This window comes from Melanostigma gelatinosum (assembly GCF_949748355.1).
Source record: "Melanostigma gelatinosum genome assembly, chromosome: 3".
In the NCBI taxonomy this organism is placed as follows: Eukaryota; Metazoa; Chordata; class Actinopteri; order Perciformes; family Zoarcidae; genus Melanostigma; species Melanostigma gelatinosum.
In genome coordinates, this window is record NC_136636.1 from 10,753,903 (window position 1) to 10,768,805 (window position 14,903).

Genomic DNA, 14,903 nt, shown 5'->3' on the forward strand with positions numbered 1-14,903 from the left:
ACCTGGTGGCGTTTTTCATTCAAACAATGTGAATCAAATCCTAAACGTTGCTCTTTTAGTGTTCTAACAATGTGCAATATAAGGTCATTGTTTGTGATTTTCACTAGAAACATGGTGGAAGAAACCCAATTCAACACCAGTTAAAAGTCACGCATCACACAGTATATCGGTCAGATTTGACATTTTAATGAGCAGCACAGTCCAGAGAAATAACGTGTTTGCATGGTTCATACCTTGTCGAGCTTTGCCTCAATCTCCACCACGTCTGTCTCCACATCATCAATGCCGGCCCTGCAGAGAGAACACAAAGCCACACGGTTAATCAGATCTGCTCTTTTAAATGCCAGACTCTGTACAAACCAGACAGACGGCCGTTTCTGAGAAGAGGAACCACATCACGTTAAGCTGAAAACCCCTCACAGTCAGAACAAGGTTCAAACTCGAGTTTGGGAGAGATTCTGATTTCTGATTGCAGCTTGATTTTCAGTTAAGGTCAACAACAAAAAAACAGACAAATGACGCAAAGGAAACAAAAGGGATTGAGAGATGAAAACATGATTGGAAGGAGAAAGTAAAAGTACTTGTACTGTACTTATGTCCATTCAAACATGAGCCAACCCATCAGTGTCTGTTTTTTTTTTTTTACCTTAACTGGAAACCAAGCTGCAATCAGAAACCACACATCACAGACTCACAGACTCGAACATTAATGACTGGATCGACAAAGGCATCACTCTGAAAGATTAGTGGCCACGGCCGAGCTGCAAAATCAATGGATGACATCATGCAGAGACATATAGACTGGTACTTCAGTATCTATAAGGTGAGCGGTTAAAAGAGGCCACGGCAACACAGAAGCTTTTATATTGGGTATATTGGCAACTTCTAATTTAATAAACAACAATAACAATAATGCATTAAAGTACTCCAGGTGTAGGTGTTATTTTATGTTTTTTTAAAAAGCTACGCAAAATATGAAGACAATCAGCAGGGTGTGTGTGAGTGTGTGTCAGGTGGTTTCGGTGGGCAAGAAGCCTTTACCACCATCCTTCCCCTGGGGGTCTCCTCATTAGCATGCAAGAGCACACACACACACACACACACACACACACACACACACACACACACACACACACACACACACACACACACACACACACACACACACACACACACACACACACACACACACACACACACACACGCACACACACACACACAGGGTAAATGGACTGTACTTGTATGGCGTTTTTATACACTTCCGACCACTCAAAGCGCTTTAACACTACACATCATCATTCCCCCATTCACACCCATTCATCCACTGATGGCATGGGGCTACCAAGGTGCCACCTGCCCATCAGGACTCTAACTAACCATTCATACGCCACAGTGTCTTGCCCAAGGACCCATCGACATGGACTAGTGGAGCCGGGGAGTCAGCTGTTATGGCAACTCCTTATATGTGGGCCACAGAGGCTGTACTTCCTATTTCAAACTTTACACCAAAGAAGAAGAAAAAAGCACATTAGGCTCAAACGTAATTCTGTCAAAAAAACAAAACACATAATATCTCCCCAAACAAATAAGTATGAACTCATTTGTCTCCAGGATCATCTGGAGCTTATTGGAGACGGGACGAGCCAAGGATCAGGGTCACACCCTGCATGTGCTGGAACATGTCGGTCGTAGCCCCAAAACGATGATCTCATCACACAGTCTCAACCCCACCCTCGTCTCCAACTCTTTAGCAATCGGAAAACACCCTGACAGCTGAGCTTATATACCTTAGCAGAAATAGAGGAAGAACATGTAAACAATTAAGCAACCTTCTCAGCTAGTTTATTTTGTAAATGTTGTGACGCAATCTATTTCTGCTTAAGAGAAGACCACAGCTGAGGGGGGGGGGTGTCAGTCTGCAGCTTTAACACCTGTTCTGGAGAACAACATTCACAGAATTCCTTTCTGCTCCTGACCTTTTTGTTTCTTTACAATGCTTGGTGATGTTCTGCTTATTCTTGACTTGTGTCTATCCTTCACTTCTTCTTTCCTCATCCAGAACACACACTGAACACAGACTGCACTTTTCTTCACCACAACATCACACCAACACAGCAGGCAGGCGTGTGTGTGTTCTTTCACAGAAGACTGATTCATACCGTTTCAAAGAAAAAGAGAGAACTGGAGATCAGAGTTGAGAGACCTTTCATTCAGCCGATTGAGTCATTTGTTGCACGACTACGAATACTGTTGTCCATGCAGTGTAATCCATCAAACTGGCGTATAGTTCTGCTCTTCTAGCTGCATGTCAATTAGAAATACAACACTGCACATCCAAGCTCCACTCCCAACAGCATCATGTTCTCCATTCAGTCACTGGGAACCAAACACACACAATGTCGAACAGCTGTTCAATCAAGAGGACAAGCTCATTACAAGCACACACTGCCAATACACAGTGACTGACATTTGATGACAAGGACCCACAGACGACATTTAATACAGAAGCAGCCGATGACCTATTGATCCAAGTTTTCAAGTTCAGTCCAGTCTTCAGAGGAAAGGATGACTGGTACTTGTGCTTTAAGTTGCAGTTTGAATGCATTTTTTCCAGCCTGTTTTCATCATGCATGTATGTGCACTGGGAATTATAAGCTTTGAAAATCAATATACTAAGAAGGTTGTCAGCCCTGGCAAGGTTAAATACCAAAGAAACAACACTACAGAGGCAAATGTGTGTGTTTTGAGAGTGTGTGTAAGCTTGTCAATGTAGGCTTGTCCCTATTTATCCTTCTTAAAACCATTTACATTGTTCAGTATCTCAGCTATTAATGTGTTTGTAATGCTGCAAGACACGATGGCTGAATGAAGACGCAAAGGCAGTGAGGAAGAAGATGTGTGTGTTTCAAAATCTGGTCTTTGCTTCCTGTGTGTACACAGTGTGTGTGTGTTCAGTGTGTGTCTGTGTGTTGAAATGCTGTAGGAACACCCTAAAGCTGCTCCACTGAGGATGATGCTGCCCAGTCAGGAAGGGGGGGGATGGGCTCATGCTCGCCAGTGGTAGCATACTGTACACCGTCTGACATCATAGAGAGGGCGGGGGAGGGGAACCTCACGCGCACAAGCTCTGAAGTCACTACCATCAGCCCCAACAACCATCCACACTACATACAGAGTCTATTCTTGTCCCCCATGCCGTGCGTGTACTCTAGCTACCCTCTCGCATCTCTTGACACGAGAGCCTAGTGGACACACACTGCACGGGCTCCAGCCCAGAGACATATCTGAGCCCCCGTGTCTTCCAGACTCGATGCGTCACATTGCATCACATCCACATCTGCATCACATTCAAGGACCAGCGGAAACAACAAGTCCTCTGATGCCAGACAAGCCCGCACCCCAATGCCTTAAATACTCACATGCAACGAGACATGAACAAAGACATTCAACCTTGTCTGTGATGCTTCCTAATCTGAGCCCCTGACCTTTAGGTGTGCAGGTGTGTATTTGTGTGACAGATGTGTATTTTGTTTATTGAATACAAGCATACTGTACGATACATATATGTAGCAAAGATAGTTTATTGTATCATCAACAGTTTCTCATGTAATTCTTGCATCATTTTTTTGAACATTATTTGTTAGCTGACTCAGGCTGTAATGGGCAATGACCTAATATTTTACTGACATCAGGTGTATGGAAAGCAAAGACTCTCTGCTCGGACACGAGCCAAAACTACGTGTAAAACATTCAATCTGCCAAATTTAGTTCCATTCACACAAACAGGTACCTTAACTGTCTGCTGAACAAAGAGGATGAGTAAGTCTCTTGCTGCTGTGTGAACAACTGTTTGCTAACAGCTGGAACATTTACATAAAACAACATTTTCATGCAACAAAAGACGATGAACAGCAGCAATCTTTGTATTTAAAAAGTATAAACAGGAGGGGGAGTACGGCAAAAGTCTTGTTATTACTGTAAGTACACAGAGAGCTTCAAACGGTCTCATTTATAATGTATACACGCTTTGATCATCCTCTACCCACAAGTTCAGACATACACACATCAAAATATCCCCTTCCCAGAATTCCAAGTCGAGCTCCATGGCAACCATTCATTGACCCCAATCACCATGGAAACAGGCATCAGCATTACTCGCGCTTTTTTTTTTCACTGACCAATTTTCTCTTTGTCTGTCTGATGTGTCTGTCCCTGTACAGACACATCGGAGCGGTCTTACCAGCTCCGTGTTTCACAAAAAAAACGCTTATTTTCCAGCGTTGTTCCACCGTTTCTTTCCCTGAGAGAGAAAATCTGCCAAAACACAACAACCTGCTGGTACAATGTTAATCGTGGACAGGCCAGTGTGTTTCTGTGGTGAGCAAGTGGCTGCCGTGTGGCTTGTGTTGCATCTGCAGCGCCCGCTGCCACACGCAAAGTGCCCTTAAGTGGCAGACTGATGCCGAAAAGCTACGAAGGCTCAGTATATAGAATCAGAATCAGAAACTGTTCATTGCCAAGTTACACATACAAAGAATTTGGCGATAGGTGATTGGTGCGTAACAGTAAACACAATTGCAATACTATAAGACATCATTTCCAAATAGAAAATGTGAAAATGTACAATAAATTAAACAAACAAACAAATAAGAGTTTGTTAAAAACAAGTCTATTATTAAATAATAATCTTTATTAACTAAAGAGACGTTTCTTTGCCTCTATGTGATTCTTCCATGTTTTTTTTACACAGCATCACTTGTTGCAAGAAAAAAGGAGAAACTACATTGTCAACATAAAATCAGCTCACTGAATCTGTATTACAGATTTTAAGATCAAATTGTCTTATCACATGTCTTCACTTGCTGTCTTTGTCTATAAGTGAGCAGACGCAGGTGGTTTTGGGGTGGCAGCAGTAACTGCAGCCCATCCTTCTTCTCTTTGTTCTTACATCCTTAACCACACTGACCCAGCCATTAACAACCAATTTTGGTTCCCTCAATCAAACATGTGCAGCTTTTACATCGATCTACTGCATTGTGAAATGTTTCTTCATAACAGGATAGGAGTCCTAGTCATGATGTTGTCAAATTATCTCAATGATTCTGACCACAGCAGCCTTCTCCCCCCAGAAATCCTCGATTCCCCGTTCTCTCTTTGTTCCGTTTGTACACGCCTCCGTCTGTCCATCTGACAGTCTCTCTATCTCCGTCTGCCTGCTGTCTGACAGTAACCCTCCTTCATTATCTGCTGGCATGAATCTGAGGACTGTGTTTGGGAAGGGATGTATACAAAAGGACAAGCAAAGAGAATCACAAATGCAAAAGTGGACATATATGAATCAAAAAAGCTCCATTTTCATGGCAGAAAGTGTCTGAAGCTGTTCAGCCGTCCATTTAACGAAACGCAACTTGATTCAAGTCTCAATAGCACCTTTGGTACGTGCACGCACATACAGACTCTGTCAATGATCCTCTCACAAAAAATACACACGTGCCTAAACAGACTGCCTTTTCACACCAACAACAAGCCAAGCCAAACACGAGTGTCTTCTGTGTGTCTGACAAAGACGCCTTCACTGCTTCCCTTTAAAGGCCCCGCCCAGCACGCAACAAACATCACACTCATTGCCTGAAAAAACATTTGACTGCCCCGATGGCTGATGAGACAAAGAGACCAAACATGATGCTGACAGAAAAGACCATTGCTCGTGTCCTCTAGCCTCAGTTTAATGGTATTTAAGAAAACCGGGCCGACTGAGACAAAGCAATGAGCGGATCCAGTGCAATCCAGTTGAAATGTGTTGAATTATTCTTTTAAAATAAAACTACACTTAAAGTAATAGTTGGAAAATACACTAATTTGCTTTCTTGCCAAGAATTAGAAGAAAAGATTGATACCACTCACGTATCTGTACGGTTAAAATAAGTCTATAGCCATCAGTCAGTTAGCATAGCTTAGCATAAAGACTTGAAACAAGGGGAAACAGCTAGCCTGGCTCTGACCAAAGGTAACTAAATCCACCCACTATAATATGTACACAATGTTATTCCAATAAGAAAGGCGACTTTTACTTTGAAAGAGTACACGGCTGTCAATGCTGGTGGATTCTTGCTTCCAACTTCTTGTCAGGGATATTTGATTATGAGCAGCAGAGGATGAAGGCCAACAGTGGCCTGTGCAGTATCTATATAATTCACCAAAGCATTACCACAAACACACTACAAGTCAGTAGACACAGTTTCTCTGCTTCCCAGCAGCTGTCGGACCACCTGCCTGCTCGCCTCACTGAAGTAGACCATTACTCCAAACGTGATGCGTCTGTGTTATCATTACTCATAAGCAGAAGTTTTGTACGCCACTCTCTATAAACACAATACATTTAGAAGTATTTCTGGTCAAGCAGTCTGGGATGTGGGAAAGTCATTATATCATTCCAGAGTACATTCCATCAACAGGCCAACAGGAAGTGTGTTCGAAGCTTCGGAGTGCAAAGCGGAGAGAAATGAGTTCCCTCGAATGTATTGTAACCGCAACTCAAGCCAGGTGGAACTGCTTTTTCTTGGAAAATACAACATATTTCTTGCCAAGAGAAAAAAAGGCTGAGAGTGAAACAGGGAAAACTCAGCGACGGTTTTCCACAGGAAGCTACTCTGCTGACTTCGAGAAATGCAACTTGAGTTACATCATCATCAAGTGACCATAACTGCTCTGTTGCCAGAACGTCTTGAACCCGCGTGAGTTAAAGAAACAGAGGGTTATAAAATCAGGAATCTACAATCTGCTCCCAAACATCAAGGTTTCCTATATTGACACATATACTGTGTGTACGCACAACCCTACCCTACCTCCTGCTGATCCTATCCGCGCTGTGCGCTAAAGTGGCTCTTAATGTTGTTCATGGTGGAGCGTGTTGGGCTCATTCCCACTGCATCCTCACAGCATGAGGCAACATCGCTGATCTCCGAAATTTGTGGCTCTTTTTGTTGGCCAGTAAAATAAAGCGATCTAGATTTGGGTCGTTTTCAGCCCTTTAATGTAGGCAGATCATTTCTAAACATTGCAAAAGAAGGAATGGAAGAAAAAGATGCAACCACAAGGCACCTCAAGCCTGCCGACATGTCGTTCAGATACGCTGTCTAACACACAGAAACATACTTTGCGAACTGCACTTGTATCCGAAAAAGTTTTTAACATGACAAAAGGCAGCACAAGTTTGGCCCACACAGCCCTGTGTCCTCTGTCCCGGGGGAGTAGAGCTGTGGCCTGGGTGGAGTTGGGAGTTTTGGTTCTGAACCATTTAGGGCTCGAGGGCACGTTTGATCATGCTCCACTCACACTCTGAGGAATGTGCACTCACAGACTCACTCCCCACATAGTTTAAAATGACGGGCCTCATCTTCTCAAATTAGGGGGTGAAAGAAATAGTTGGAGGGATGGACGGATGGACGAATCTGATCAAGAACAGGAATGTCAAGATCACTTGACGCCACATGGCAGCAATACTCACTGCGCATCTATTTTTTGTGATTTGAGAAACTGTGATGCTAACTGAAAGCAGCAGGAAGCCAAAAGGGACAGCAAGCTCATCCCATACTCCAACCTCTTTAACTTGGCTGACCTGCCAGCGGGGTGTAACCAGCAGACGACACGCACACAGACGCAGCTTGCATGAGAAACACAGGGGAGGAAGAAGACCTCCTGTGTTGCATAAGCACTTTGCTCTCAGGCCTCTTTTGCCTCTGTCCTCTTTGCACCCATCCAACTAACAGACAGCTGATTGCGAGGGATGACAGAGGAGCGGTGGAGTGCAGAGATGGAGTCGCACCGGGAGATTATCCTCTCTTCAGTCCAGAAGACAGTGTGGGACTGACAGCAGCGACTTGCCTAGTATATTGGGTGTTATGTTAAGACCACAGTTAAATAGTTGCATCACATCTGTATATTCGTCTGGGAGCGGATGAATGTACCGGTATGTCTCCCGGTTCCTCAGGCAGACACAAGAGACTTCATGTAGTGGATACGGGAGCTCCTTATTGGCTATTGTACACACAGAAATAAGAACAGTTGAGCTGAGCTGATCCACAAAGGATCGGTTTCTGCATACAGATCCACAGTATGTCTTTAGATTGGTTTGTATCCATGAATTGAAGTCAGTGTCTTTTGAGCTATTGTAAAGAGGAACACGCACCAACGAACACATCCTAACAGAAAAAAAGGACATTGTTCAAATTAGTTAGTACCTCTCTGCAATAATGTTTTCTAAAAGCGCAGTTTTTCAGTGTAAAACACGCTTGATGTTCTCACTACACGTGGATGACTCTACATTGCAAGACCTCAAGAGATATTATAATGCTGTGATGCCAGTGACTAACCCCGCTATGTATCGCAACACCCACACGCCTGCAGCCATGAACAGAAACTAAAATCAGAGTGAAAATGCCAGCGTGAGGTTTTGCTCACTGGAAACAACAGTAGTCCGCTGCAAACTTGACTAGCGATGATAAAAATAAGCAAGAATTTGGATAAAGCCACCTCTGCAAAGCACCTGTTAAAACTTGTGTTAACAAATATAGAGGGAGTAGAAACTCTACTTCATACACCCCTCATAAGATCTGGTTTGTAAAATGTTGATAAATAACTGAAAGGAGCATAATATAGATATTGATCGACTGATACAGACAGGTTTACAGGTAAAGCAAGTCTGCATTCCTCAGGATTTGCAAAGCACAAGCAGACACTGTTCCTCTTAATCCAGCACAGAGCATGACTTCTTTCTTAAAGAATGTCTGGTACAGATATGGCCAGCCTTTTGTTTCAGCCCTGAAACACACACCCACACACACACACACACACACACACACGTATACACAAGCCGATGCAAATATACACAAGTATACACTGTATTAAGAAATGTCAGACTCAAGCACATGCATCACCAGTCAGAAACCTGATAACATGTGGTGATGTTTACAAAATGCTGCTTTTTATGGCTGGGCATTAAATGTAATATTAATATTTACATCTCTCTATAAAATTGTTGAAATAGTAGTAGTATCGAAATATTGTAAGACAAGTCATTTATGCCATTTTTACTTCATTTGAGTGTAGACAGAGGGAAGAAAAGTGAAACTGTAAAATGTATTTTTTAAATGTATTTATTGGATTGGATATGTATTGGATTAAAGGGGATAAAAATCTGTTCAACTTCCGCTCAGTGATTTTAAGTGCTTGATGACAATATTATTTTAATCTCCTTTGACCACCATTATTGTCTTGATGCTGTTTGAAAGTGACATCTGTGAGTACAGTTTATTACGATTGTCTGTGTCTGATATGGATACGACTCTTACTGTCAATTGATTTTATGATTTTTCTCAATTTTTATTTTTACTGAAATGTCCAATGTTTCGATCAATGGGACTGTAAATTGCTGTTTTTCTCTTTTAGGGCACAAATATCAGGCAGGGAGTCCTCCATGCAAGAGGTTTATGTTTGTCACAGTGAACAGGTCACGGCTTAGTATGTGTTACTATTTGATGCCTCTTCCCACGCTAACCTACAGTAGCAGAGCTAAAGATATATGCTCTAAGTAAAGGCGTGTATTTATGGCTCTGTGCGATGTGAAAGAGAAGAGATGCTGCTTTGAACCAGCTGTGCACCAGAAGAAAGACGTGAGCTTTGCACAACAATCAGCTTCCCTCCTGTTATCTTTGGCAGCACTGACCGAACATCGGCGGAATAAGCGGGCTGCTGACACCACGGTCAGATCTGCCAAAGAGGAAACAACCACCGATTTACACTTTTATCCATCTAAGACTGGTCAGTTAGTGCCAGGAACTCAGGGAGAGGCACATTCTGGCTGTCTGGTTGGCATTAGATAATTATATGATCGCGTGCATCTCACTCACGCAATGTGATCAAATCTTGGCTAAAAAGTAACTGTCTGGTTTTGGTTTTCTGGGTTTAGTTGTGGTTCACTGATGTACTTTACTTCCACAAACAGACTATTTCTGATATTCATTCTCTCGAGGAACCTGGGTACTCAATGCATGTTTTGAATTATGCATGTGAGTGTGAGACACCATTAAGACACCATTAAGTTTGTAGTTCTGTAATCATTTTTTTAAAATCATTTTTAAACTGTTGCTTGTAAAAGTGCTGCCTATCTATCTCTACACAGCATTATAAAACAAAGTATTTCTTACTCTTGCTAATATTTGTTTTAATTGGACAGATGCACTGGAAGCCACACATTTTCAGTTTTTTTTAGTGGCTAAGCAGTTAGCAGTTTTCTCTCACAGCCTAAAGTCCCTGGAGGTGTGAATGTGTTGTCTATATGCGTGTTATCACTCTTAACAGAAAGCTTTTCACCCAAAACATGCTGGGATGGGTGCCAGCCGCTGTACTGTAACCATAATGCGATGTTGGGTTGTTAAAAAAAGGATGGATGTATATTGTATTCATGGAAAAGGTGAGCTACAACTAAAGGTTAATAAAATGAGCTTAATTGTACCGGGATCCACTTATTTTGTGATTGAAGACAGTGGCTGCAATCTCAAAATCCTAAAAGACCCGTCAGCACATTTTAAAAAGTCACACAGCCCCCAATGTTTTCAATGAATGGCTGTTTAATAAAGCACTCACTCACTCTCTCTCTTTCGCTCTCTCTCACACACACACACACACACACACACACACACACACACACACACACACGGTCCCTTATCTTCATGTGTGTGTGTGTGTGTGTGTGATGTAAGAAATGGAATCTGCTGAGACGATCTGGGACGCAGAGCTCACAGACTAGACACATTTAGTTTGGGACAACATTTATACATCTAATGGATACTAGGACCATACAGCTAGTTATTTAGCCTCTTGTAATTGTGAATGCCCAGTTTGTAATGGCCTGATCTGGTGATTAGTTCACTCCATAAATTCAGCCTGTATCTCAGAATGTTGCGAAGGATGCAGTGACACCAGAGTTTATTTTACAGTTGAGGACACGAAGCAGATTTTAATTTCTAACGCCAAACTTCAAGCACGCTCTCAGTCGGAATCCCCTGATCATTCATGTGGAATGCGATTGTGTATTTATTAACTAGTCACTAAATAGACATGTGGTATTGGTGTGATGGGAGGAAACGGGGGACTTGATGGGAAGTGGAGAGAAGGCTCAGGGATTGAGAAAGAATGAAGAGACAGGTTTACATTAACACATGGGGTGGTCTTACACAAGACCCCCGCACACTGAGACAGCTAGAGAAACAAAGCAGGCAGGACACAGAGCTGGCGTCTGGAAAATGTGCGCGGTTCGACTCAAAGTGCACATCGTACAGTGTTTCTTGGTTCAGCTTGGAGGGATTGCATAAAATAGTGCATCTGAACGAGAGCAAAAGAGACAAATGGTTGTTTTTTTGATGCCAACTTCTACTGTGATTCTTCTCAGGTTGTCTTACATGAGGTGAATGTCAACAGGTACTAGTAATAGGTAATAGTACTTGGATGTCAATTAAAAACTCTAGTTTCCCTATAATCATACCGGATTAAATAATCCTTTCCTTTCCAAACCTTCCTTTGAATTTAAAGTTACATGTAAGATCCCTTCTAAGAAATTGTGATAACGGAGACATTATATTTGTCCGTGACATTTGAAATACATTTAACCTGCAGTTGACTGACTCAAGTTTTGCTTCACCAAAACTTTACTATAGTGCACAGGACAATCCTTACACTACCTTTACTACTTGATGCCTATTCTTTCACAACTGTGGAAACAATGTGGGAAAAGTGAGCCTTAGCTGCCAAAGCTATGAAATGCTTGATTGCCCTCTTGTACAAAGCAATCCGCAAGTTGCAGTCACCGTGAAACCTTTAGTTATGCCTGCTTCATGTACAATTGAGCCTTCATCTCCCTTCCCTTACAGAACCTCCCTGTACGGCTATCTACATCTGTCTACACAGATGTAGTCACACTGTGATATGCACACACACACACACACTATAATTCCCACCACTATTCTATAAAGATAGGGTATATGGAGCATGGTCATCCTTCCTTCCTGCTCCAAGACATATTGTCCATTATAGAACGGTGACTTTGCTTCAGCTGTTCTGATTTTTTCCACTTGTATGCGACGGGCAATCCATCCAACAAATGGAAGGAGGCACTCCCCATGCGAAAGAGTGCATGTGTGTGTGACTTTGTGGAGGCGGGAACGATGGATCCAAGAAAGTGCAGGACTGCTGACACGGCAGATGGGAATGTTTTCATTTGGTTACAAATAATTCCACAGAGATCTGAGGCGAGGATGCAGGCGGAATAATGTAAGAACGTGGAATGTGAAGTCAATCCGTCGGTTTTTAAGAGAGCAATCGGTGCTCCTGTCTCTCCTCGTGTCTCAAAAGGAGATTGGCCTGTCCATCACACTTTTGGTTTCAGCACTGCAGGGGTTTCGGGGGATTCAGTGAGGATCAGGGCTGGTGGTCCGCCAAACACACAGTGAGCCTGCGAGGGAACAATCAACGACGAATGTCTCAAAACACTGTAGCTGAGATTACAAAGGAGCAACTGAGAAGATAAAACTCATTTAAAAAAAAACCTTGAAAAAAGATAAAGGCAGATAAATGGTGGTGTTTACTGAAGACACCGGAAGTTAAAGTCAGTGGTCAACAATTCTGACGCAATCCTGTTAAGCTTCCTCCTCACCGCGTCACATACCGCCCGGGCCGACAGGAACGTGGGTGGAGGAAGAGAGAGAGAGAGAGATGAGTGAAAGGGTTGAAGAAGAGTCAACAGGAAGAAGAACAAGCTGAAAATAATAATACGACGTGAAGGGAAAACAACAGTGCACAAAACTACAAGAGAGCAGAACTAAAACAAAGGCAGAGAAAGTTGGGCCAAATCTGAACCAGCTGCTGAACTGGATCCCAGATGTGAGAGAGTGAGAGTCAACACACACCATCTCTCCTCCCAGTTTGCATGAGACGGCTATGAGCCAGAGCGAACTGCGTGACGATTTCATTTGTCACCTCAGGGAAGCTGTGTGCGAGCAGCGCCCACCATTTGACAGGACAGCTGTCCGCTTCTTCTCCTGGCTGCCACACAATGTAACTCATGACGCATTCAGTGTGTTAATGTATGAAATATCAGGCAGGTTACCAGGACTGCAGTAACGATGGAGACCATTAATCCCTCTTCACTTCCTGTATTCCATCCTCTGTCCTTGGTCTACACCTCCTCTGAGTCCATCCACCCGATCAATCCATCCTTCTGTCTTATATGCTCCTCCTCTCAATCAATTATCTCCCCAATCCTGTCAGCCATCTATCATCCCTCCAGCCATACCACCGTCTCTCCCTGCATCCTTCTAGCTACATGCAGTTAGAAGACAGACTCAGGTAATCGCCTGAAACCCAATCTGCCTTGCTGCTGCAGCCCTGACACATTGATTCATAACCATGGACAAAAGGAGGAGGAGGAGGGGGAGGAAGAGGAGAAACAAAGGTAAAAGGGTGAGAGCAGGACATAATACCTGTAGGATAGATGTCAAGAGGAAGACAAACGTGTGCAACTGCCGCAGTGAAAGACAGAATTACTGAGGATAGGAGTAAGAGGGATGACAGATGTTGACAAACGAGCCCTCGCTCTTTATCTTTTTCTGTCTTTAATCTGCCAGTTGGTTAAACCAGTTGGGTTGTTTTTTTTTTAAGGAGAGCGAGGTTTGCCAACACAATATAATCCCCACATTGTGTGTGGACGACAAACATCCACTTGCGGCTAAACGTTTCTTTTCACAGGAACATTGTAAAATGAGTCATACCATCGTCAGAGGCAAGGATTTCTTTGACAAATATGATCTTGAAAGATAAACGGATGAACTGGATGAAACGGATGAAACGGATGAATGTCTGTGTATGTGTATGTGTGTGTGTAGGTGTGTGTGTGTGTGTGTGTGTGTGTGTGTGTGTGTGTGTGTGTGTGTGTGATGGACAGACAATCTTGTGGCCCTCGCTTGTCCCGATAGATTTCTAACTTTTGACGTGAGCCACTTGAACAAGATGTCAACAAGGACTGCAGTTGATATTTCATGGTAGAGTTTAGTTTTTAAATGGTTTTCCCTGACCAAGAAACGCTTCAGGAGGAGAAATTATTTACTGGTCCTTTAACTCTACTGTATAAATAATGGCAAAATTGTGTATGAGAAAATCCCAAACAAACAGAAAGCCACCATGAAGTTGAAAGTTCTGTTTCTGCAGACAAAAAGCTGACTGTTTTGAGACCTTTGTTCTCATCTAGGACCTCTTGATTCTGCAGTGTAAACCTTTCACCCTGCAGAACACGAGCGAAAAAATAGCTATGTGACACTATAGCACCATATGCCATAAAGAGTCTTTAATGTGCAAACATGCATGTTGTTACTGTACATGTTCAACAACTTTATGCATGTGGGCATACATGTACTAATGTCTTGAGAGGGTTTATCCATGCGTGCCTAAATATGTGGCAGTCAGCCAGAAGTCTGGCTCACCGTAGATACATTCCACGTATTACATGCCGGCTGGTCCTGCTTGTTTCCTCCAGTGTGATTTAACGACTTCCTGGGGAGCGAACTCTCCACGGCAAGTCTTTAGGTCCACAGTTCAGACATGATTTACATTTTGAGCGGTTAAACTCTGTCCGGCTGAACCAAAAGTCAGTCTGCTTGTTTTTCAGTCAGTCAATATGACAAAAGATATCGGCTGATTGACATAACACGCCAAACCAGCAAATAGGGGTTTCTGAGAAAAAGTTTAGTGAAGACAAAATAAGTGTTTAAACAGGACAACCAAGGAGAGACAAACGTTTCCCACTGAGAAAATACCACGTAGCGCCAAGATGAAGAAAGCAGCCCAGGAACAAG

At 42.9% G+C, this 14,903-nt stretch overlaps 1 protein-coding gene across 1 annotated transcript in view; it reads right to left on the minus strand.

Moving 5' to 3' along the window:
• LOC306775907 (arf-GAP with coiled-coil, ANK repeat and PH domain-containing protein 3-like) overlaps nt 1-14,903 on the minus strand; it is a 46,876-nt gene that overhangs the window by 23,318 nt on the left and 8,655 nt on the right. Inside the window, exon 2 of the mRNA XM_079266473.1 lies at nt 234-291. Coding sequence (XP_079122599.1) covers nt 234-291 — 58 coding nt within the window. The remainder of the gene's footprint in view (nt 1-233; nt 292-14,903) is intronic.